At 36.0% G+C, this 27,030-nt stretch overlaps 1 protein-coding gene across 10 annotated transcripts in view; it reads right to left on the reverse strand.

Annotated features, from left to right (window-relative positions):
* Positions 1 to 27,030, reverse strand: part of TAFA5 (TAFA chemokine like family member 5) — a 439,448-nt gene that overhangs the window by 164,045 nt on the left and 248,373 nt on the right. For 7 of the 10 annotated variants that reach the window (XM_060684145.2, XM_087874259.1, XM_060684146.2 and 4 more), the window contains exon 3: positions 15,179 to 15,306. In XM_060684145.2, the coding sequence (XP_060540128.2) occupies positions 15,179 to 15,306 (128 nt within the window). The other 3 variants (XM_087874262.1, XM_060684149.2, XM_087874261.1) reach the window with 3 other exon arrangements.

The following is a 27,030-nucleotide window of genomic DNA, read 5'->3' on the forward strand; positions in this document are numbered from 1 at the left end:
CTGCAGCAGGGTTAGCATTATTTCCTTTGGCAAGAGAGGGCAAAAAAACACACGTACTTTGCAGGTCATTATTTGAAGAATACTTTAATCGAAACGTGGAGGAAAATTAAAGACAAATTTTATTCTTTGACCCCCTCATGGCTGATCCCGCTAGAAGCCATGACATACACCCCGCTATACAATAAAGAAAAACATCTACCTTATTGTGAGCTGCTTGATAGTCAAGGCTGTTTAAAAACAAGAACCGAACTAGCTCTGCAGGGAACGGAAGTGGACTGGTGGGCTTAGCTCAAATAAATTCCAAATATAAAAAAGATAAGGAGCAAAGAGGTATTGATAGGACTCTGCAGGAGCTAGATAAGATTATATTAGGGAAGGAGGAAAAAATGTTAGCTACGATTTACACCTTTTTAATAACCCGTTGGATAGGCGACGAGATCGTCAAAGACTCGATGATTGCCTGGGGGAGGAATATTGGCCACACAATCGATTTGGCGAAATGGTAAGAAATTTGGTTTAGACAATTGAAATTCTTGATGGCAACTACTTATAAGGAAAACTTGGACAAGATGGTATACAGGTGGCACCTCCCTCCCGCCCGACTATCCAAAATGTTTCCTGGACTCTCCCCAAACTGCTAGAAGTGTGGGGAGTTAGGTACCTATTTCCATGTATGGTGGACTTGTCCTAGAGTAATTGAATTTTGGAAATTCATTCAGAGGTGGTTGTTAGAAATTACTGGTTACAAACTACAACTGAAACCTGAATTTTACTTATTAAATATCAGGCCAGATAAAATAGGCACTAGCAAATGGTATTTGATAGTTTATATCACAACTGTGGCTAGAATATGCCTCGCCCAAAACTGGAAGGGTAAAGATCTACCATCTGAAGATATGATTAAAGGGAAAATCATGGAATGTGCAGAAGCCGATAGGCTAACTAAACTTTTAAGAGACCAAAAAGATTCTGCATATTTCCAATGCTGGGACCTATGGTACCTTTGGTTAGATAATAGAATAAAAAGTGGACAATGCTAGTTTAAACTTTTATTTTTTATCTGTTTATTTAGATTGAATGTTATGTATTGTGAAATGTTCTCGCCGTGATCTGTTTGTCGATAAATCTTCTGTTTGTACTTTTTTAAAGAAATAAAATTATTAAAAAAAGAAAAAGAAAATACGTAAAATATTTCAATTCCATTATTGCATTAACAATACTGGTAGAAGGCCATCAAAAATATTGACTGAGTGAAATTTCCAGGAGCAAGTCTATTATCAGTATACATCAGGAATGTGGACTAGATGACTAGATGACATGGCCACTACCTGGATACATTACTGGTTTAAAAGGTATACACAAAGAATAAAAAAATAAAAAAAGCAAGAAAGAAGGATTGAATGGAGATTTCCAGAAATACTGGCCCTTTCAATTTTTCAAAAAAAATATTAATGAATTAGATTAAAAGTAGAATGATAAAGGGATAAAACTATCCTGTGGAATTTTATTTTTATTTTTGAGGATATTAATAATCTCGTCCAATTTTGTGACATCTGCAAATTTGTTAAGCATCTTCACAAATAGTGATCATCTTGACCAAGTTTGCAGATGTCACAAAATAGATGGGATCACTAATATTCTTGAAACCAAAACAAAATTTCAAGGGATAATTTGAGAAACATACTGAAGGTTGAATTTAACAGAGGTAAACATACAATTCTCAATCTGGAAATATATTAAATGCACAACTATGGGAACAGTGCTGGTGAAAAATGTTTTGAAATAATAGTTTACATCAGTGGTGGAATTCTTTTTACTACCGGTTCTGTGGGCATGGCTTGGTAAGTGTAGCTTGGTGGGCGTGGCTTGGTGGGCATGGCAGGGGGAAGGATACTGCAAAATCCCCATTCCCTACCTACTCCTGGGAGAAGGATATTGCAAAATCTCCATTCCCACCCCAGTCTGGGGCCAGCCAGAGGTGGTATTTGCCTGTTCTCCGAACTACTCAAAATTTCCGCTACTGGCTCTCCAGAACCTGTCAGAACTTGCTGAATAGCACCCCTGGTTTACATTCAATTGAATTTTACCTAGTTGGTAGCTGGAAAAATTAAAAAATGGGCTCTTGAAATGGAACAGAAGGACACAGATTCCCAGAACACCCAGGATTATTTTGCACAAAAAGGGGACATAATTGGGTTAATTTTGTAGCAAAGAAGATACAAAGAAGCTCCTTAATGAATATTGGGCTAGTGCCTTGATGTTTCCTAAAGTCACAGTTTTATATGTGTTGAGCTTGGTGATAGTTTTTACAATAGTACTTTAATTGTACTAATTACAGCATGCTTGCTAGTAGTTTGGATAAATGAACTGTGACTTGATACTTAATGCTGTCATTATACTGTTATTATTCTAGAAGAATGAGTTGTTTGGGAGTGAAGATTATTGCCTTTACTTAAGTGGATTATTCTGATATTCTAATAATTGTGATAATTAATACACTTATAATGAACATTGTTATGGAAATTTGATACTGCCAGGCAGATTTAATCAGTCCACTCTGACAACTTCATTTGAGTTTCCAGGCGTTGCCTTGAATGCTTCAGTTCATATGGAGGAGATTCCTTGAAGTAGGAAGAACAACTTCTCATAAGCCTAATAATATTCCTAAATAAAGGAGTGTTTCCTGAGCTAAGGCGCTGGGCATGAACAATATGGTTTCTTATTCTGCCTTCAAAGATTCAAAATCAGTAAACCAATGACAAATGTGTCAAAAGTGACATACCCCTTGTGCACAAAAGTGACATACCCCTTGTGCAATTTTTGCAGGCTGTGAAGCAATGGTGGAATTTAAAAAAATTACTACCGGTTCTGTGGGCGTGACTTGGTGGGCATGGCAGGGGAAGGATACTGTAAAATCTCCATTTCCTCCTGATCAGCTAGGACTCGGGAGGCAAAGACTAGATGGGGACGGGGCCCGTCAGAGGTGGTATTTACCGGTTCTCCGAACTGCTCAAAATTTCCACTACCGGTTCTCCAGAACTGGTCAGAACCTGCTGAATATCACATCTGCTGTGAAGACCATGTGAGAATGGAGTGTGCTTTTGCACCAGAGATCATGCAAGAGGGCCATGGTTTCATGGTTTTGAGACCCACCAAAAATGAGGTTGTTTTACTTGTATTTCATTTTGCAATTATTTGTTATTTTCATATAATACATAGCAGTAGACATGATTGGTCTGTATTTTTCTAAATAAATGAGTATATACAAATTGTTTCTCTTTGGTTTCAGTGTGTGTGTGTGTGTGTGTGTTTGTGTGTGTGTGTGTGTGTGTGTGTGAGAGAGAGAGAGAGAGAGAGAGAGAGAGAGAGAGAGAGAGAGAGAGAGAGAGAGAAGCAGATTTAAGTGAGGCATTTTCCAAATTGTTTACGCAAAAAATTGGGTAAAAATTGCCCAAAAAATTCATCATCGCTGTTGTAAATCCTGAAGGAAACATACAGTACCTGCTTACAACAGGTTGTCTGTTAACACTAAAAGTTCATTGGAGTTGGACAATTAATAAATTCTCATAACGTTAGAAGAAAGAAGTAATGTTGAAAGGAACACTGAAAGGTGAAATTAATGAATATAAACTTCTTCCTTTTTGAACAAGTTATATAGGATTAGAGATCATCTTTAAACATGATTAGCCTCATAGCAGGCATAATTATTGTATATCTAAAAATATAGGATTAGAGTGAACATCTAAAGATTGCGAGTAATCATTTATTAGTGTAGCTAATTTTGTTATCGCAGCTATTTTACCAACAAAAATATTTTAGCTATATTTATCACATTTTAAGCTGCTTAACTAAATTGTGATGATTTTGTTTTGCTTTTTTATTAATAATTATTTATAAATACTTTAAGAAATTAAATCTGTTGTAAAATGTTACTATGAAATAAATTAATTTAAATGTATGTTTTCAGGTTGTCAGGTAAATGTTTGTTCATTATACCAATACTGCATAATAAATTATTTTACAGATAGTAATTGTCCTAACAATAAAATATTTCCTTATGAATACATGTGAAAGAAAGAAAAAGGCATTGACTACCGACTACTTTTAGCACAGTACAAGATAACAACATTACAACCTCAACTTTTTACTTTTACACATTAGTATATAACTAGCCATTTCGGTAACAACAAATCTACATAATCAGCAAAACCAAAGTCAAAGCTTCATTTTTTTCCCATCAGAAGCACAACATCCAGAAGTGATATCCAAATAAAAAACAAAAATATATTCTCCTCTTTGAACAATCAGTTGAACGAATACTGCTTTATCTTCCTTGTTGTTGAAATAATATGTATTTCTGCTTGCACTTAATAATCTTTACAAACTATCACCCTTTATATTAACAAAATTCACTATATTCTTTCCGATACTTTAATCTTAAAGGGAAAAATATTTTTAAAGCACTAAGCTTTTCTTTAAATACATTTCTAAAACTAAAACATTTTAATGCATCTTTTTCTTAACTTCCTCTTAACATACATAGTTTAAAGTTCACTTTCAGACCAATACAATTCCAACAATTCCAATTAACTCTTTAAAGTTAGATCACTGCATCCAAGTTACAGCAACAGCAGCAACAGCATTTGGATTTATATACCGCTTCACAGTGCTTTACATCCCTCTCTAAGCGGTTTACAGAGTCAGCACATTGCCCCCAACAATCTGGATCCTCATTTTACCGACCTCAGAAGGATGGAAGGCTTAGTCAACCTTGAATACAGGCAGCCGGCAATCAGCAGAAGTAGTCCGCAGTACTGCATTCTAACTACTGCGCCACCATGGCTCTTCATAGAATTTTTTTCCCCTTTCTTATATATGTTCTTTTTAAAACTCTAGATTTTTCTTTAGGCTAATACATCTTTTTCTTTAAATTTCTCTTAACATAGATATTTTCAAGTACACTTTCAATAATATTTTACAAACTTTAAAAATTACTTAAGCATTATATTTTAAAGGAATAATATATTTTCAAACTTTAGATTAAAACTTTCTTTCAATTACAAATATCAAACCGATGAAAATCCATCCTAATTCCATCTGACTCATTAAGTTTAATTTACTCCTTCCAGCTTGTCTTCATGGAAAAAAATTTTTTCTTCCCTGGAATGTTTGTCAACTAGTTATAAGCTTCTCTTTTTCTCAAGGATTTATCAAATTTATTATTTATTTATTCATTCATTCATTCATTTATTTATTGGTTCGATTTATATGCCGCCCTTCTCCGGAGACTCAGGGCGGCTTACAATGCATTAATATTAATATCCAATGTTAATATCCAAACTCGTCCTTTTAAAAGTTGCAAATTTTCTTGCAATTCTTTCAATTGTGTTGGGAGGCTTCTATTTAAACCATCATAATAAAATTGGTGTCAGGTTTATATTCCAAAATTATAGCTCACTCCTCTGTGTTGTCAATTACTTGTGAAATTGCCTCAGTGGTTTGCTAACTTTCTATATATATTTACATCTCTGAAGTAGTTTGAATAGTCTTTTTGTCACCCTTGGAGCATAGCTGTTCTACAAACTGATGAATTTTATTAAAGATTTTTCAAATAAATCTCTAATAATTTGCTCTTTGATCTTCTTAACTTCTTAACTCCCTCTTTGGTCAAAGAGTAGCTTTTTTTATAAGTCACTTAAAAATTGCTGACCAATCAGGAATCATAAAAATCGGAAAGTTTAAATTTTAGTTTTAGCCACCCACAGCAAAGAAGATCAAGCTACAAATTACTAAAAATAATAAACTAGAACCACAACTTTCTTCCCTTATATTTCTTCATCAATTTCTTTAAAAAAGATAGTCCACACTTCCTTATTTTAGCTTGCCTCAGCAGCCTTTTTCCTTGTTTAGCAAGAAGAAATCCTAAAAATGCTGCAGATCTTCAAAAAGGAATATAGGCTGTAGCTAAACAGAGTTTCTTTTAGCTTAATAAATATTAATAGTCCTTAAAATGATTAAGAAATGAAGGGCACAACTTATTGTCCATTTGAAAAATAAATTCCAAAATGGCTTCATTCTTCAACCACAAATTGATTGTAGGCCCTCTCCCCCTGTCCACTTTCAGCGCACAAACTTGCAGATCTTTTGTTGTATTGGAGGATCTTGTGGGATGATTCTAGGACTTTCCCTAACCCAGAAGAGGCATATAAGCTAAAGGAATGGATGATTCCTTCTGTTGATAGTTGAAGAAGCTACATTCCAGTGAAAAACCCCTCAGGGATCTGTCCCTGAGCGTGTAGTCAGTTGGCCAACTTTTCACTGGAAGTCAGAAGTATAGTTTTCCATTCTATTTTATCCTTGTTGTTATCTCATCTCATGTTCCCAAATGATATTTTTAAGTTGCGTAGCTCATCTAACTCTGCAAGATTTCTTCAGATAAACATTTCAAAATGTCTTTTCCAGTTGAAATAAAGCAGAAAAATCAGCTTCCGCTCATCTTTACTTCATAACTTAACTTAACCTACTAAATTAAATATCAATTTAAATCTCTCTGAAATCTATGTTCCCATACTTTTAGAAAAGTCAGGTACAATCCATTTGTTAATGTTTTCAAATCTATAACATATCATATTGTTGCACTAAGAATTAGTCGTTGGCTTATCTAGAATAACTTTGCAATGAAATAGTGTTGAGGTTATGTTTGTAGTATAATGCAGATCCATGAATTCAAAATAGCTCTGAACTTGGCTTCAGTTTGCTCAAGAATAGAAGTATTAAAAGATAAATGTCTGTAATGGTTAACGTTTCTTTTTCTTACACAGTTTCTTAATAGTCAAAATGTAGTTTAACAATGAATTCTGGCAAGATTACTAATATATGATAAAAACAATAAGTTGTATTGACATTCCTATATCCCAGCCTGTTTTAATAGTTTGCCCCTTAATGGAGATATATCATAACAGAATATTTTAACATAGATGGTTTAAAAAAGAGGAAACACTCAAAATGTCCTTAGTTGGAATTAAAAGCTATATATATATATACCATGAAGAGCTTGCACGGCCACAAACACGAAGCCAAACAACAACAACGCAGCTCACCAGCTCAAATCCCCCTACAACTCAGACTAAGCTGAGCACAACCAAGCCCCCACCCAAACAGAACACACACCCAGCCAATCAGAGCACAACCAACCCCCCATCCAATCAGAGCACAGCCAAGCCTCTAACCAATCAGAACACACCTCCACCCAATCAGAACACAGCCAAGTTCCCACCCAATCAGCTCACACCCCCACTAGCAGTTAAAAGGAAGAGACAGCTGCGATCTCACATTGCTCCTGGAAGCACGAAGCCGAGAACACCAGCCTGAAGATGACGAATGAGACTTCGTCGAAACGTCGCCAAGACACTTCCAATTTTACGTGGGAGAAGACCCGAATAACCAAAGACCTACATACAAACACCCGCGAAAACCTGAGAAAACATATATATATATATATATATATATATATATATATATATTATTTATTTATTCAATTTATATGCCGCCCTCTTTCAAAGACTCAGGGCGGCTTACAATGCACTTATAGCAATAGCCTTTATTCTTTTGTATATACCTGCTTATTAGGGCTTTTGCCCCCCCCCCATAAGCGGTTTTTCTACAAAGTCAGCTTATTGCCCCCACAATCCGGGTCCTCAATTTACCTACCTCGGAAGGATGGAAGGCTGAATCAACCTTATACTATATAACACAAGGAACTTTACAGTGGAAGTTTCAAATTTGAAATATTGACAAATTTCCTAACTCCAAGCCAGGGGTAGAATTCAGCCGGTTCGGACAAGTTCGGGTGAACCAGATACTAATTTTACATCTGGCTCACCAAATCGGTAGTTGCAAGGACTTGCTGACAATGCCTACCCCACCCTGCCCCTCCCAGGAGTTTCCACATGGCCTGTTTTAGATTTGACATAAGTGCAGGGCCCGTGCGGAGGCTCTGGGACGGTGAAAAACGGACTTCCTGGAAGTACCAGAAGTCCAGAAACAGGCCCGTTTCCGGCCTCCAGAGCCCAGGGGAGCTGTTTTCATCCTCTCAAGGCTCGAGGAGAACTTCCAGAGCCTGGGGAGGGTGAAAACGTCCCTCCATGGTGCAGGAGGCCAAGTAGGCCTCATCCCATGACCATGCTCACCCAAAACTGGGCAGAGAACCGGTTGCTAAAATTTTTCAATCTTGCCCCTGCCCCAAGCCGTTAAGCAATGAAATCGTTTGCCTTCTGGGTTGTAGGTGCTCCATCAGTGGAAGTATACAAGAAAATAATGGACAGACATTTATCCAGGATGGTGTGAGATCCTTGCATTCAGCAGGAGTTTGGACTGTAAGACTGCCAAAGGACCCTACCAACTCTATTATTTTATGAAAGAACTGGAAAAAAATGTTCCTTGAATGTGATACACACCTTTGAATTGTATAGAATTTATTTCATTGTCCTTAAGACCTCATGAACTTACATTTTTATCAAGCTACTGTTATCAAAAGTTTCCCACCCCCCACTTCCATAGAAATCAGTTTGAACATCAGCAATTGATTCTAGCCCATTTATATAATTAAACTGTGAGCAGATTAGGTTGAGCACTTTAATTAAACACCACTGAGGAATTATTATTTCTTAGAAGAATGAATTAATGAATTCAGTCATTTTTCTGGGATGTTTTTAGCTACATTATAAGTTTTGTATTTTGAGGAGGAGATAGCATCCCTTAGTGAACAGAGCACTAAATAAGAAACATTTGTTTCAATAAATTTTGTTCATTAACACAAAATTATTACATCATATTTTTGAATAGTTTGTATAGTTTGAAAACCTATACAACTAAATTTCTCCAAAGTTATATAATTAAAAAAACCTCATTGCCTGAAATTGCAGAAATTTATGAAAATGAATACTCAAGTGATTGTGATTACTTCCTAAATCTGAGGGAGCTATATCTCTTCATCTGGTTATTTCAATAATTATTAAATTATTTAAATGAGTAGCTGACCATATTAACACATATTCCATGTACAATATACTTGTGCAAAACATACATAGCACAATATAGATACATACAGTGAGCCATATCAGCGCACACCTAATTGTAAGAAATCATGGTGTTTAATGAGGCCAGTTTCAAAATAAAGTCTGTTTAGAATAAGCTAATAAATCATTTGGTCTTTATTAGAATAAGAATGGATTGTCTACAACAAATTAATATGAATGAATATTTTCTTTTTAAAAAAGTAAACACTCTTTTTAAACTGCGCAATATTCCTTTGGATATTTAAAATGGTTTTGGTTTATATTGTATTTATTCCCTGCGAATATTAACAGCAAAATCTTTAATGTTTTTAACTTTGAAGTAATGAGATGAACTTCCCAAAGTTGTAACCCTTGAAACATTGAACATGAAATAGAAACTCTTATTCTTTGGCAACTAAGGGATAACATCTGAACAATATAATGGATTAATTCATAGGATATGGCTATCGTTACGTTGTGCAACTGACTCATTCTTGTTTTAAACAGTTATATTTAAATGTTAAATTTAGCAGTCTTGATTCTGAGATATATTTTAAAAGACCATTTGGGGCTGTATACTTTAGTCCTTGTTGCTAAGCGTCTGTTTTGAGGTTAATATTTCTACCTTGGCTTTTAAATTTGTTGTAAATTACTAAGAATGGTTTTGAATCGATTGGATAGATCCACATTACGTCCTGGAATTATCTGTCTGACTATCTGTCTGTCTGTCTGTTTATTAATTTTCTATGTTGCCCATCTCCCCTACCAGATGTCCGTAATGAAGGCAGATCATATCAATAGCTGTATAAATATACTAATTGTACTAATTTAGGAATATTCCTCAATTTACTTACGTATTCCATTTTCCAATCTTGTTAGGTTTTTAATGCTTAAGATACATATATTTTTGGGCAAAACAAGAGGTAAAGGGAAATATCAGAATCTGTTTTCCATTTTCTGTTGTGTAAAAACAAAGGATATATCCTTCTGTTTCAAGATATAAAAATAGGTGATCTTCTTCTGTTCTGCCTATTTAATTAGCACTTACATATCTTGGATTAAAGGAATAACATTGCTCTAACAACAAAAAGCGGTAAGAAAATCATGGCCAAGCTTAATACATTACATGCCATTCTATCATGATTTTATGAAGTGACCCAATGCAAAATAAGCAAACCAAAATAATGGTCTCATTTCTGTCTAAACGACAGCATCGCTTTGTGTTCCGTAACAATTTGCAAATAGATGAAAATCTTCCTTTTCCTCTGTCCCTAATTCCAGACCTTGGTTTGATGCAATAAAAATAAAAATACCTTCCTACCCATCTCCAGGATCGCCTTCCATTTCTAGGTTCTTTCATTAATGAATTAATCAAGCATGGATAGTTTTTCCGTATACTAACTACTACTTAATTAACAACTAATTATTAATCTTATTTACACTGATCGTTCAGTGACTTAGCTTCAGGGCAAGAATTTAGGTTTCACAATAGCAAGAATTTAATGGCAGATTGGGAACAAAAATGTTGCATTGGGACCATAAATTGGCTCAGTTCTGTAGACATGTGCAATGAAAGCTGCCTCAGTCCTTTAAAGTTGATTTAAAGGGCTAAAGAACCAGCTGTAAATCAAAACCTTTTGACTAGAATCTTTTGGGATTACAGTCATTTATACTTGAATGTGTGAGGTTCCACAGTTATGCAGATGGATACGCCATTGTACAATAACAATATACACTGCTCAAAAAACTAAAGGGAACACAAGCAGAAGACATCCGAGATCTGAATGAATGAAATAGCCTTATTAAATACTTTGTTCGTTACATACAGTAGTTTTGTGTTCCCTTTAGTTGTTTGAGCAGTATATGAACTACTGTATGTAAAGAACAAAGTATTTAATAAGGCTATTTCATTAATTCAGATCTCAGATGTCTTCTGCTTGTGTTCCCTTTAATTTTTTGAGCAGTATATATTTTGGTATTCTAGAGATTACATTTTCTATATTTAGTATTTCTTGAAAGTAAATATATATCAGTCTCTTTTAACAGAGATTTGGAGAAGAAGTTTATTTTATCTCAGAAGAATGTATTATTTGAGTCAGGTAAGACTTCTTGTTTCAAACTTCAATCACCAATGAAATAATGTGCCTAAGTACAAATCTAGATCATTTCAATCTCAAATAAAATGCTAAATTCTTTGAAACAGAATATACTTACATGGTGTACCAAGAATTGACAAAGAACAGCATTATTAATGGAATTGATAATCAATTGTATACATTTTGGTGTGGGATGGAAAACTGGCAGCTGTGTAAATAATATGGACAAATATCATGTTGGTTCCCATCAGCAATATACATACAGACCAGGGTGGATAAAAATCAATGATTTTTTTTAAAAAATCAAAAAAATCAGATTTTTTTTAATTTAAATCGGATTTTTTTGATTTTTATCAAATTTATTTTAATAAAAAAACTTTTGGGGTAAAAATATATCGTAAGATAGTTTTCTATTTAAGATACATAAATAATTTAGTTTATTCAGCATGAAATGGAGCTTAGTTATGTAGCATGAGGCTGTATATTCTGCAACACGGACTATCGGTGAGTCAAAGTGAGTCAAAGGAGTAGCAGAGATGACAGTTGCTCTTTAAAAATTATGATTTAAATCGAGTTGATTTAAATCAAGCCTTTTTTACTAGTGATTTAAATCATGATTTAAATTGTGATTTAAATCAACTCGATTTAAATCAAATCCACCCTGAGATCACCCAAACATTTTGACAGAAGGGGTAGTTTAGACAGCTATCTTTTAATCCAAAAATCAAAAATGATAACTGGCTCTTACTTCAATGAGAGGTATAAAAATGTTTGCAGTTCAATTGTTGTTCCTGAGAATGAAAACCTGACATTGGATGGAGTTATTTCTAATTCTCTTTCACATGTTACATATAAAATAATGAGCATGAACATGATTTTAATAGTTCTTTAAAATTATGTGTGAAATTAAGTAAAAAAAACCACCCTAGATATATAGAAGTTGTGTACATTGTTAATTTCCACAGCGTTTATAAGAAATTAACATTTGCTCTGAAGAAGAATACACATAAATAACCAATTAAATTCAGTCTTGAATAATGGCACTTCAATGTTGGGCCATACGGTTGCAGAGATGAGAAGCAAAGCTAATTTCCTTGAGACTCTACCTTCTAGAGCCCATTCCGAGATGCAGAGGAGATGGAAAACAAGTGTTACTTAACAGATTAACAGAGTTGGAAGGGACCTTGCAGGTCATCTAGTCCAACCCCCTGCCCAAGCAGGAGACCCTACATCTGCTTCTACCTAGGATCAAACTCACAACCTCCTGATTGTGAGACAAGAGGTCCACCTGTAGGCCACAGCAGCTATATTAACTTCAACAGCTCTTGAGAACAGGGAAGCCAGTCACTATTGGCATCTCCAGTCCTTGAACCTTTTCTGTTCCAGATAGTTATTATAAGAAATGCTATTGCTATAATTTTAAGAACAGGTGTCTGGATTTTCCTTGTCGTTCTCCTCTATTTTCTTTTGGCTCATGTAAGTCACAGTTATAATAAAGGCAGAATGCACCAATTACCATTGCAAACAGGAGGAAGAGCTGTTACACTCGAAATACACTCGAGCCTTCTATAATTTCGTAAACGCCAAACTTAAAGACTCGAAAACTATCCCACCCCTAAAAGGGCCTAATGGGGAAGACTGTAATGATGAAACCGTTAAGGCCAACCTCTTCAACATGTTCTTCAGATCAGTCTTTGTCAACAGCAATGGCTGCTGCCCAGTGGTCAAATTCAAGTTTTTTTACTATTGGTTCTGTGGGCGTGGCTTGTTGGGTGTGGTGTGGCTTGGTGGGTGTGGCTTGGTGGGTGTGGCAGGGGAAGGATACTGCAAAATCTCCATTTCCACCCTACTCCAGGGGCAGGATACTGCAAAATCTCCATTTCCACCCCACTCCAGGGGAAGGATACTGCAAAATCTCCATTCCCACCCCACTCCAGGGGAAGTTTACTGCAAAATCTCCATTCCCACCCCACTCTGGGGCCAGCCAGAGGTGGTATTTGCTGGTTCTCCGAACTACTCAAAATTTCCGCTACCAGTTCTCCAGAACCTGCTGGATTTCACCCCTGCTGGTACCCCACATTTCCTAGTCGTACCACAACTAATTGCAACGATCTGCTACATATTGATTTTACAGAAGATAACGTTGAAGCAGCACTACACAACCTAAAGCCATCTCTATCTATTGGCCCTGATGGATTATGTGCCTACTTCTTGAAAAAGCTTTCCACAGCCATAGTTGAACCTCTAAGCTCAGTAAAGCACGGATGTATTTTTACCATTCCTATATAAAATGTTGTACAGAGCTTTTTCAGCTCTACAGAAGGGGTACAAAACTTAATCACAATATTTTAAAAAATGTCATGTCTTTTGCAATGACATTTATAACCAGATGTTATTTTTTAAAAAAAAATTATAGTAACACTAAACTATAAAAAAATTAAGGTAAGTATTGCACTGTAATTCAGATATAAGCTTCATCAAACAGATAAGCCTATTTTACTTCCTGCCACACTGTTGTTTTTTTAAATCCCACATTTCTTTCATATAGTTTATAATGACAATTTGCAAATTTGATCATCCTTATCAACAAATATACCAAATGCAATGGATAGTTTGTCATTACCAACTTTTATTTACACAGTACAAACCTCTCCCAACTGATTCAAACAAAGTTGGTTATTTGTTAAAAAATAATAATACATTACTAAATAATAATAGTCTGTTCTTCATGTGTGTACTCCAATATGAGAAAAGCGGTGAACAAGCTTTCTCCCTTCCTAACCACAGGATTCCAGTTCCATCGCATGAAAAAATAAGTTCCTCTGTAGAATCATTACTGTGAACATGGAGATGGCCTTTCACCAACGTACCTAGGAAAGGAGAAGAATTGCTCCCAAATTCTGAATGGAACATGCAGAGTTGATTCCTGGATACTTTTATTGTGTTTAAGTTGTCTGTTGCAAATAATAGGCGAAGTACAAAAAATTGTTTAAAAAACTGGAGTTTTGATTTGTCTTCACATAATTGAGATACTAGGAGATTGACTAGTTTTATGGCAAAATGTGACTTGGAAATCAATTGGACCAGAAATACAGACAATTAGAATCAAAGAATGTACATGCCAAATAGATTTCCCAGTTTGATAATGAAAATTGTTCTGTTTTTGAAATGCTAAATTTTGTAAGTTACTTAGACTGAATAACCATCTGACTAACAGACACATTCATGTTGGAAAAAGTATAAAGACAGTTAAATGACTGTCAGTTCTATCACTCAGAACACGATTTCTGCTATCTACCTTTGATACTACAATATTTATTTCCCCAAAATGTCTTTCTTGATCTAATACTTATTCGTGTACATTTCCTTTTTATATTTATATTTGTTTTTATATTATCTATCAGATGGCACTCCAAGCAATTTGCAATAAAAATAAAAATATCAAAACCATCATGAAAGCTTGTTAAACATTTAATTAAATATGTCAACAATTAAAAGAGCAGAAACCAGCAGAACAAATTTGTCTTTGCTAAATGTTGAGAGTTTTGAGAAACAGTCTTATTGAAATAATTTTTTTTGATCTCTAGTTTCTCATAAAAAAATAAACTGATAACAAATAGTGTCAAATAAATCACTGGTGCTATCTTAAGAAACAATTCACTTTACAGAGAAGACAGCCTCTGGGCACAATCAATGAGCAACTGTTCATGTAAATTTGGTGTCATTTGCTCCCAAGGTTTTAAGTTGTACAGATTTCCCGCTGCCACAATTTGAATTTTCTGTAATTTTGAGCTGTGGTCCTGATTACGAGCACTTACAGTATCAAATAAAGAAGTTTCTCCACCATGCCTAATGAGTCAGATTGCAATCAAGGATATCTAAATAAGAGAATTATGGCTATGATTTTATTATAGTATTAATGATATTTTATTCTGAAGCAGCTTAATCTTTTACTTTTTGTTGCTTTTTCATACCCAATGGATCACTTTTTCTACCCAAAGGATTGCAAGAAGCAAGAAAACTCACCGTGGTTGTCTTTATTCTCCCACCGGGTTGTGTACAGGTCCAGCCTGATCTATTGATTAGCAAATCACAGCCTTCTCCTTCTAAACATGGAAGCATTTCACACCATTGTTTTGTTTTAATAATGCGTGCTGTTCAGGAGGAAAGAGAAGAAAAAAAAAGAGAGACAAAGATCAGTTTGCATTTCATGCATTTTTTCCCTCTCTCCAGCATACATTTTGATGACGATTCAGTAATTGCATGTGTGATTCTTTGCCCTCCCTCTTCTTCACTATCATGTCTCTACGGAGAAAGAAGAACCATACTTAGACACTGTGACCAAATGGTAAAATGGCTAATTTTAATTATAATGTTGAAATTGTGCATTATGATTTGAAGTTGTTTTTGTTTTTCAGTAAGTCATACAACACTGAGATTGGAAGCCAGGCAAGCATCAAGTAACTCAAACACAGAAGTTTCTAATTTCCTCTTGTCCAGAGATGGATAGGCAAGAAATACATTGTCAGAGTAATGATGATTTAAAGCTGACCAGCCCTCTAAAATCGAGGATGAGTCAGCAGGGTTATTGCCCTTTAAGAAGCTGCCTATATAAGGGAGGCCATTAGAGGGCGTCTCTCTCTCTTTCTCTCTTCGTGTATCACTTTCCTCATCGCATGTATCTGCATTGTAGTTCTCCATGTAGAGTTGAAGAAGACTGATTGATTGCCTGGATTTGCTTAGCACGTGTATATATACTGTAGATAACTTGTAGATAAACCACTGTTTGTAAGACAAACCGCTGTGTGATGTATTTTGCTCCTGGATTGTCTCAAAATAGTAGTCACACTGTAAGCACTCTGACATACATGAGTTCCACATGCTGCATGGAAAGTGCTCTTTATGACTATTCTTTTAAGTAGGGGGAAAAAAATTAAAAATACTCAATGCCAATCTTTGGAATAAGATCATAGGAATCTTGTGATCATATAATCAGATCCCTCTGCCTCGTGTACAAATGTTGTTATATAAATAGAAAAGGGGAGAGCTTTGATTGTACCACAATTGCCATCCTGACTATTTTGACATACACACAGACACATTTGATGCTGCTGGATAAGCAATTGTGCTGGGAAATAACATATATAAATGTTGATGTTTTACCTTAATGCAAAGATAAGAAAACATATTTTTCGGAGTATAAAACACACTCCCCCCACCCCCTGCCCAAAAGAGAGTGAAAATTTGGGAGCGTCTTATACACCGAATGTAGCCCTGCCCACAAGGCCAAAAACGCGAGGCATGGAGGTGGCAATGGTCTGTGCAATCCTTGCAGCCTGGAACAGTTGATTGGGGCTATTCCAGGAGGCTGATCCACCCGCCAATCAGCTGCTCCTGCTGAATCAGGCTGCAATAATGTGCTGAAGCTGACCTGGTTGTTCGCTGCAAGGACATGTCAGAGTTTGCAGCAGCAATCACATCCAGAAAGCACACACAAGTAACTGATTCAGCAGGATTCAATAACTTCTCTTTATATATAATATAACACATGAAGTAAATATACAATACCAAAAGCAGGTTTTCCTACATGGTAGTAAATACAAGCAAAACACAAGCAGAGGAGAGGAGTTTCAGTTTCAGTTTTAGTTTCAGAGCAGCATGCAGCTTTAGTACAGAACAGTTGAGCTAAGTCATGCCCAGGCTCCTTGCTGTCTCCTTTTTGCTCACACAGCAAATATTGTTTCAGTTTCCAAACAGCCCACAACTTTCTCACACTCTAACAGGACGCTAGTCAGATGAATATCGATAGATGCTGGTAGGCAAAGACAGATTTTTTTTTCTTATTTTCCTCCCCAAAAACTAAAGTGAGTCTTATACTCCAGAACATCTTATACTCTGAAAAATACGGCATATGTGCCAGTAATGAAGAGCTTTAGCAATTTGATTTTTGCAGGTATATTCAAAACATCTTAAGCAAACCAAAAGACCTAGCAACCACAGGGGAAAAAAACCCAGGAGTCATACAACATACAATGTAGGAACTGCAAGAACCACTGCGAGGACAAGCAGGCAGAAGACTGGCAGAACGCATTCATGAACACCAACTGGCAGTCAGAAGACATGATGGGAATTCTTCAATTTCACTACATATAGACAGATTTAACCATAGTTTCAATTGGGAAAATGTGACCATCCTAGACCAAGCCAAGTCCAAAAATGCCAGGGAATTTCTAGAAGTCTGACAAATCAGCCATCGATAGACACATAGACATTAACAACATCTACAGACTGCAAAAGTGATAATCAACCAGCCCCAGCCCAGAAAAAGACTCCAGTGCTTCTCCACCAGGAATCAGCACCCAGATCAGCATAGATTAACTCCAAGGTTAACTTCAGACCAACAATGAAGTAAGCAATATCCCAGTCAAGGAACTGCCAAGGAGCCATGAGTAAACAGACCAACCAGAGAATCTCTAAGACCACCCCCACCCACACAGACAGGCAAGTACCAGAATATAAACTGACAGCAAACAGCACTCCTACTAGCACTGATGATGTTATCTGCAAGAAAACAAGCAAGCTAAGAGAGCATCAAGGACCCCTCATTGCAGGTATATATTTGATTCCTATGTGCATTCATCTTTTACTTTTCAACAGATAAAACTGGATTTCTCTCCCTATCCTGATCTTTTATCAACTACTGAATATATTGCTTTCCTTCTTCTTTTTTAAAACAAATCCCCTTTTCCTGCTCTTTCCATTGAGTATGTTTATATTAGTATTATCACTGCATGGGACCTGTATCACTTACAAGAGAAGGACTGTAACTGAGTAGACTGTACTTGAAAATATTAACACAGTCATATGATTGAGACTTAATGGCAGGGCTTCCCTCTCAAATCTGTTTTCAAGAGTCTAGATTTCAGAGGACCTGTTGGATTGTAACAAGAGAATAAAGTATATGGTAACCTATGTTAAATTTTCATAACTCCTAAAGCTTTCAAAACAAGAAGACTTATTGTTTTCACGGAGAGCAAAAGTTGTACAATCTAATAATAACAAAACAAACAAGAGCAGCAACAAGAGAAAATGTACCCAGCAGGTTTTTAGCTTATTTTTTTTGACTAAGAAACAAAATGTTAATTTTTTGTTCTGACATTATAGGAGATTATCTGTAGTATAGAAAATTGTAATGGGTCTAACTTAAAAAGACTTGGGGCTCTGAAAGAGACAGATATTTCAAGGAAGTCTCGTGAGTTCAAAAAGTCTTAGCTATTAAAAGCAGTTATTTGAAGTTCAGATAATCCAAAAGTCAAATTAGAAACTAAGTCATTTTAAAACACTGTTAAAACTAAAAACTAAAAATGGCTTTCAAAATGCAATCAGAATTACAAAGCCTCAGTGGTTATTTTATTTCAATAAGTTCACTTTACTTCTCTTATGCTCAATGTGTTGTTTCAAATAACAGAAGAATAGAATAATAGAATAACAGAGTTGGAAGGCACCTTGGAGGTCTTCTAGTCCAACCCCAGTGGACTTGATGGATCCTTCAGTGATGGAGGATCCACAACTTCTGGAGGCAAGTTGTTACACTGATGAATTGACTGTTAATTTCTAGTCCACTGACTGGAAATGTCTCCTTAAGTCAAAATTGGATCTCTCTTTGATAAGTTTCCATCTGTTACTTCTTATCCTGCCCTTAGCTACTTTGAAGAACAGATTGACCCCCTTCTTCTCTGCGATAACCCCTCAAATATTTGAGGATTGCTATCATAACACCCCTAGTCCTTCTCTTTGTTAGACTGGATATACCCAGTTCTCATAACTATTCAGCATGCTTTAGTGTCCAGTCTCTAGAAAACAATGGACTCATATTTCAGTAATAATCCCCCCAGATAATCTTTTTTAAATAACAGTGTTAATTCATATGGATGGGGCTAGATGGAAGTAGAGTGTTAGCATGAAGCTTATTCACATGGCCAGGATTCTCCAGGAAGAAAAAGAAAACATATTAAAAACCTTGTCATGAGATCAATAGGGGTTAAATCCCAGTTAAGTGGATATAGATTTGCTGAGTAAATCAGAAGGACGCACTGTAGGAAAAGGTCTATATAAATATCAGTAACTCTGTTATTTGTCAATTAATATATGTTACCTATGAATTTTAAAGAAGAGTAATGAAAAATACAAAAAATTACTAGGGCCTTCCCATCGTAGAAAAAAATCCACTCGGATTTATAGTCCTATCCTGAGATGTTCCACGTCTCCAAATATGCTATTATGCAATACAACATGATTTGGAAAATTTGAGATCAAACATATTTTCAGCTACAAAATATTTTCTTTAATGGAAGAGATTCCCCATAAATCTTATGGTATTTCGTTACACATAAACTTTAGTGAATAAATTTTCCAGATATTGCTTTCCAAAGTTTTTTTTTAAAGTTTTAGGAAATAAATTATTATTTTATAAGAATATTTAAAAACAAAGTACCTTAAAGCTTGAAGGGACCTAAATGGACTAGTCCAAGTCTTGCAAATACTTGTTTCTAATATGTGCCTAGCTTCTGCTTAAGACTTCTAATGAGGAGAAAAATATTATGCTCCAATGTTCTTATGTATGTATATATGTATGTATGTATGTATTTGTGTGTGTGTGTATTAATACATGTACATGTACATATACTGACAGTGCATACTACCAATTTTTGCAGTGAGATTATAAATGCAAAAATGCATCTGTACAAAATTCCTGAATGAGGAATAATTGCCATTCCACCACTTTGCTTTGAAGTACCAATTCAATCAAACATCAACTGACCATCTAGCTAGGTGACAAACATCAAGTCAATGGGATTTTGAAACTGTACAGCCCCAAAACTGTAGAAATTCTAGTTTTCAGGGAAATAACAAATAAGTGACAGATAGCTTCAGGGTACTTAGTTTTTGCTGTCTAACAAGGGATGTTAATTGAATGCTTGCCTCTAGAGAAAAATCTTTGTCAGGACTCACTGTGCTCTGTTTCTATCTCCTGCTGTTCCGCTCTGCTGTATTCAATTAGTGTATTGGAAGCAAAATAAAATTTAAAGTGATCTCTGGCATGCCAGCAGAAACCACTACAGAGATCAGGTTTTTAGGACATTTCACTTTGTCGCCAGTATGCTGAACATGTCAAGAGTTAATGGGAGCAGGAAGAAATAAACAGTGGAGGCATTATACAAGTTTAAGAGGACATAAATGGCAAAGTGCAAACTATAGAAACACAAATGAAGGCTAAGATAGTATAAAAAATAATTCTTTCCTGTATGCAGTGGTGGGATTCAGCCAGTTCGGGTGAGCTGGTTGTTAAACTGATGGCTGGCCCTGCCCCTCCCCTTCCCTTCCAGGAGTCCCTACGTGCCCCGTTTTGGCTCCCACGTAAGTGCAGGGAGGTCTACGAGGCCCAAAACGGGGCGTGGGGAGAGGGGTGCAACGCACCCCCCCGCGGCCTGTTTTTGCTCCCAGGACGTTGGAGGGAGGTCTAATAGGCCCAAAACGGGGTGCAGGGGTGTGGCATGCCCCCCCCCGCAGCCTATTTTTGCTCCCGGAGGGGACAGGAGGCTGAGTGCTGCACTGTCATACCCCCTGACCATGCCCACCATGGCCACGCCCACCCAGCCGGTCATTAGGGCAGAGAACCGGTTGTTAAATTATTTGAATCCCACCACTGCATGTATATATGCATGTGTGTGAGTATATGTATGCACACATACACAGAGTATATACATACAGTACATATACATATATACACACACATAACATACATACATACATATATATATACACACATACACACACTAGTTTAATATTCAGTTCTATCAATTTTTATTTTTCAAGAGAAAAAAAACATTTCTATTAACTTGGGCAACCTTTCTGAATAAACACAGTCACAACTTTCTCTAATAAATGTGGTGCTAATATCACTAATACGTTTTCTGTGGTGAAGCTTTCTTAATATATATTGTGCGGTATGAAGTTTGTGAATCAAGAACAAGGGATTCTGAGGAGCTCCATGATTTACTGCCATCTCCATAACAACAGAATCCTGACCGATGGATTCTGAGCAGCCTTGCTTTAAAAAGAGAAAACAAGGGTAGGGTTCCCCCCCCCTCCCCGGCACCCTTACGAGCTCAACTTCTAACTTTGATTCTTACAACACTGTTTATGTCACAGCACAATCTAGGGGAGCACAGTTCAGTGATAAAATAAGCTACACATAGAGATTCAGCCACCTTGTGCTCCCGAACAAAGGTTCTGTTGTTCTTCCAACGTATTTGTCACTGGCATTTGGGAAGGAAATGGATAGAAATCTTGATTAGTTAGTAGTATGTTCAAAACTGGCAGTCAGTTATTTACCATTCTCCTTCCACTATTTGTTAACCTTCAGGAATAGCTTCAATTGCCTGTGTTTGGAACTCATCCTGTCATGACAGCTCTGGCTGTTATTTCGTTAAGCCTTCAGTTCTACTTATTCTTTGTCTAAAGTCTTCAACAGCCTGCCATTTGTTCTTGTGCTCTCGGTGGACATTTAGCAAATGCTTTTGACATCACCTTCAATTGCTGGTGTTCTTACTTACCAATCAAGCAAGCAACAATCAGCTTATGTACTGTATTTCCATCTCAACTGCTTCACAAAAGAAATTAAGATAAAAGTCCTAAACAGTACTAAGCGAGGCACTTACTGGACCAGACAAAATTGGCTTAATTTTGAGAAAGTTACTCTAAAAATTATTTAAATCATGTGCCAAGGGGCTTTAGTTTTTTCTTACCTATTTTGCTTCACGTAATTTTATTTTCCGTGTTATTTGCCACCTACATACTGTATTTTTCGGAATATAAGATGCACCTTTCCCCCCCTAAAAGGGGGTGAAAATTTAGGTGCGTCTTATACACCGAATGTAGCCCCGCCCACCCACTGGCCCCCACCCTTTGGCCTCTGCTCCCAGCAGTTACCTCCTTGCAAGCAAACAGCAAGAAAAAATAGCTCCTTTCAGCTTCAGCACAACCTAATTAGCACAAGTTGATTGGATTGGCCTCCCGACTCTCAGCTGATTTGCTCTCAGTTGTTTTGCGCAGGGCTCTGCTGCTTGCCTCAAAGAAGTAAATTGCTGGAGCAGATTTTTTTTTCCTTGTGCTAATCAAGCTAAGCTGAAAACGCAAATGAAAGTAAAGCAGGCTGTTTGCTCCAACAAGGCAAAATTGCTCAGACGCAGAGGGAGATTTCTTTTTCTTCTTTTCCTCACCAAAAAAGGTAGGTGCGTCTTATATTCCGAAAAATACAGAATTAGGATGCATTATAAATGTTGTTGAATCAATGAAAGACTCTTAAGAAAAAATATATATAATTGGATTTTCCCCCCTCAGCTTGGTTTGCTGAAAAGATAGTAGTCAGATTGGAAATATAATAGTATGTTACAATATGTTGATCAGCAATGTTTGCTTCCATTGAAAGACCAGCTCAGATGAATACCAAAGTTGGAGGACAGAGTTCAATTGGAGAATGAGTACTTTCCTATGTTGGTAGGTAAACTATGTGAGGGAAATACGGCTTTCATAAACTTGTTTATTTATCAAATGGCACAGAACTAACACTTCCATTCTCGATGTATGATCAATTCCCTTTCCTCACAACTGCAAGTATTATGAAGGCCTTGATTCCTAAGCATGAAAGCAAAACTATACCACTTTCTAAACAGGAATGTGTTTTTGTATGGATTCAAAACCAAAAGGTATGGGCATACCAACTACATCTTTGTCCAGAATGGTATAGGGCTGTGATGGCAAATTTATATCATGTGTGCCCAAGGTGGCACGCAGCGCCCTCTCTGTGGGCATGTGAGCTGTCACCCCAACTCAGCTCCACCGCGCATGCGTGCACACCTCCCAACAGCCAACTGGTCTTCAGGTCTCTACCATGCATGCGTGGGGTGTGCATGCATGCGGGGTGCATGTGCATGTGCAAGGGGATGGGGTGCATGCACAGAGGGCACATGAGGGGGGCACGCGTGGATTGCATTTTGGAGGTTTGCACACGCGCTTTGGGCACTCGGTCTGGAAAAGGTTAGCCATCACTGGTATAGGGTTTCCTGCTTGAGCAAGGGGTAGGACCAGAAGATCTCCAAGATCGTTTCCAACCAGGGGTGGGTTCTACTTACCTTTACTATCGGTTCACATCGTGCGCGTGCTCTTCTGCGCATGCGCAGATCACCTATGATGACATCCGGATCAGTGGGCGAAGCCTCCTGCCGGTTTTACTACCGGTTCTTGCGAACCGGTCCAAACCGGGGACAACCCACCACTGTTTCCAACCGTATTATTCTGTGTTCAACCTGTCAGCTAAGGTCTTAAAAAGACCACATAATCCCAGGGTGAAAAAAAAGGACATTTCAGTTAAAGAGGCACTGAGAGAGTACAGTTAGCTGCTTTGAAGATGATATACTGTGCTATCAGTACCCCCTTAATGCAAACATGTACTTTCTTAGGCTTATGTGGATACTGAATGAGCCCAGGAAAAGAGGCCCTTTCTTGAAAGAGATGCTGATGATTGCCCATTCTGCAGCAATATTACATGCTAAACACTCAAACATTAATATTTTAAAGTGAAATACAATATCTATTTAATAAAACTGGCTACTGAATCATAATTTAGTGATACATATGAATGTAAACTATTAGCAGAGTTTCTCCTCATAATTCTATTTTTTATTCTATTCATAATTCTATTTTAAACGCAATTCTAAATTGTAATTAAACTTCATATGTTAATCCACAAATAATCTTTATGGATTTCTGAATACATAAATGTGTATCTCTTAATTAACCTAGATTTATTTACTTGCAAACAAAAACAAAAAGTCACAACCCATTTGTTCATGCTGAGCAGTTGATTGCTATGTTATACAAAGCTATATTTTATATGAATTCATATTTTAATGCCTGCCTTAATCATATTATATTCTCAATAGTTAGCACTGAACTGCAATTCCTATTTTTAATTCCTATTTTTAATAAAATAAATTCTGAGTTCTATTTAAGCAACATACGTTAATCTACAAACAATCTTTATGAATTCCTGAATACATAAATATGTATCTTGTATTTAACCTAGATTTATTTACTTGCAAAGAAAAACCACAACAACTCACAACCGATTTGTTTACGATGGGCAGCTGATCGCTATATTATACAAAGCCATATTTTATATTTATTCATATTTAAATGTCTGCTTTAATGATATCAGATGCTCAATAGTTAGCAATTTTTTTCCCTTCCAAAATTAGTTACCAAACTGCTTTTTTCAGGGTTGCCTTAGCAATAGTTATTCAATGACAGAAAAGCAACTTGCTGCACCGGTAGGCATGACTCCATAGATTTTCAGGCTGCTAAGCAAAAACAGAAAAAAGAAAGAAAGTTCACTTTTGAAACAGCAGGCACTCCAGGCAGATAAGTCCAAACAAGTACCAAGGATAGTGCCCAGGATAGTAACTCAGTCAATAAGCATCCCTATCTTTACAAACACCTTTGCTATTGCACTAGAATTTATGGTAAAGAATAATACTAAGTCTGTTTCATACTGGTTTCATCTTGAATTTTCTTGCAATATATTTTCTCTACATGGAGAGAGAAGTCATTGTATAAATTGAAATATATTATGCAATTGTATTTGTGACTACAAGAGCTTCCAAAGTTTAAAGCAATGAAAACATGCTTTAAACAACAAACATGCACCATATATATATATATATATATATATATTAGGATATATATATATATCCTAAAAGGATAGAAGCGACGTTTCGGCAGAATCCCATCTGCCATCATCAGGCTTATGCCAGTAGTCATTTTGCACTAACTGACGTTGGAATTTCAAATCTGGTGCTGGTATTCTGGGATGGCTCCACCATTGATGATGGAGCCATCCCAGAATACCAGCACCAGATTTGAAATTCCAACATCAGTTAGTGCAAAATGACTACTGGCATAAGCCTGATGATGGCAGATGGGATTCTGCCGAAACGTCGCTTCTACCCTTTTAGGGATATATCCACAATTACACGGGAAGAAACCCGAAATATTAACTATACACACATACATACCCGTGAAAACTTACATAAACAAATATATATATATGTATGTATGTATGTATGTATGCATGTATGTATGTAAAAAGTTGAAATCTCGGGTGTTTTCCCGTGTCATTATAAGTTTGTTAGTTAAAATGTTTAAAATCCTGGCTAAGATCCTAGCTCAGAATCCTCTAAATTCCCAAACAAAAACCCTTTGTAAGGTCTTTCAAAAACTCTGGCTGAAATCCTAACCAACACTTTAAAGGTTAGGCAACATTTCGACAAGCTCTCTACCTTGTCATCTTCGGGCCTTTATTATCAGTTTAGAAGCTGTGGGTCATGCTTCATTATACTAGCTGCAGCCTGAATGCGTGTTAACGGTCCAGTTTTCTCTGGTTCCCTATTAGCAACTAAATATTAATATACACAGTGATATAAAAAAGATAGCATTTCATAAATTAATACTGAGATCAAGAAATATAATTCCTTTATTTAAGACTGTTGTAGTATATAAACATCACCAGGGACTTCTGTTGTGAAATGCTATCTTCTGTAAAGACAACATTTCATAAATTAATACGGAGATCAAGAAATATAATTCCTTTATTTAAGACTGTTGTAGTATATAAACATCACCAGGGACTTCTGTTATGAAATGCTATCTTCTGTAAAGACAGCATTTCATAAATTAATACGGAGATCAAGAAATATAATTCCTTTATTTAAGACTATTGTAATATATAAACATCACCAGGGACTTCTGTTATTAAAACTATGCCTTCATGAATTAAGAAATTTTTTAGAATGGTACTATTTCAAATAATGCAACACAATTAAAGTTATCTTAAAATCAGATAATTAATTTTTTAAAAAGTTGTGTTGAATGTCTAAGTCTATTATCTTGGATAAAACAGCTTGTAGAAGAATTAAATATTCATACTTATAGATGTAAAATAAATTTGCTATAGATCTCTCCCAGAACAAAACAGCTGATCCACCAATATAAACTACGGTGCATAGAAACCATCAGTGACATATTTAGAAAATGTGGTGCCAGAAAACTGTGTTTTCTGAATGCATGCAAAATAATAATATATTAGGGAAATCTATGTATAAAGCTGAACTTGGGAATGTTGCTTTAAAATGCATATAATAATTAAGAATGTTTTAATTGTCAGAAAAATCTGACAACTCAAACAAAATATGAAATGTAAAGCGTAGGATAAGGGCATTATATTAATTCATCATCACAACTGATATGATTAAAGGATGAACAATGAAACAGATATACACTACATTATTGACATTTAGACTGTCATTTTTTTAAAAAAAATCATTTTGGTTTGAATTCCATTTAACTTAGCAGAACTGTGACATTTTTATTACATTTTGTTTCAGTGAACGGCAGGGTCTAAGAATTTATAGGCTTCAAATATGTAATATGCGTTAACTCAATGAAGTTTAACATTTGAATAATAGCTATTTTATTTGTTTTTTTCTTACAATTCGTTCACAGTTACTATTCCATAGATGAAATTACTGAACTCTAAGAACTTAATATTTGGAACTGGGGAGAATGAGTCTATCGTACAATAATAACTTTGTTCCTGATTGACGTAAACAAAGCATTCAATTCACATAAATTCATGCTACCAAGCAACAAACAGACTTCTTTTCATAAAAGAAAAAAATATTGTATTGCTTAACCTATGTACAAAGCACTGAAAATAATAGTAGGCACACATTTTTCCATAAGAATATATTAATGCCTTG

Source organism: Pantherophis guttatus, chromosome 7, assembly GCF_059756535.1.
Source record: "Pantherophis guttatus breed Tessera chromosome 7, ASM5975653v1, whole genome shotgun sequence".
Taxonomy (NCBI): Eukaryota; Metazoa; Chordata; class Lepidosauria; order Squamata; family Colubridae; genus Pantherophis; species Pantherophis guttatus.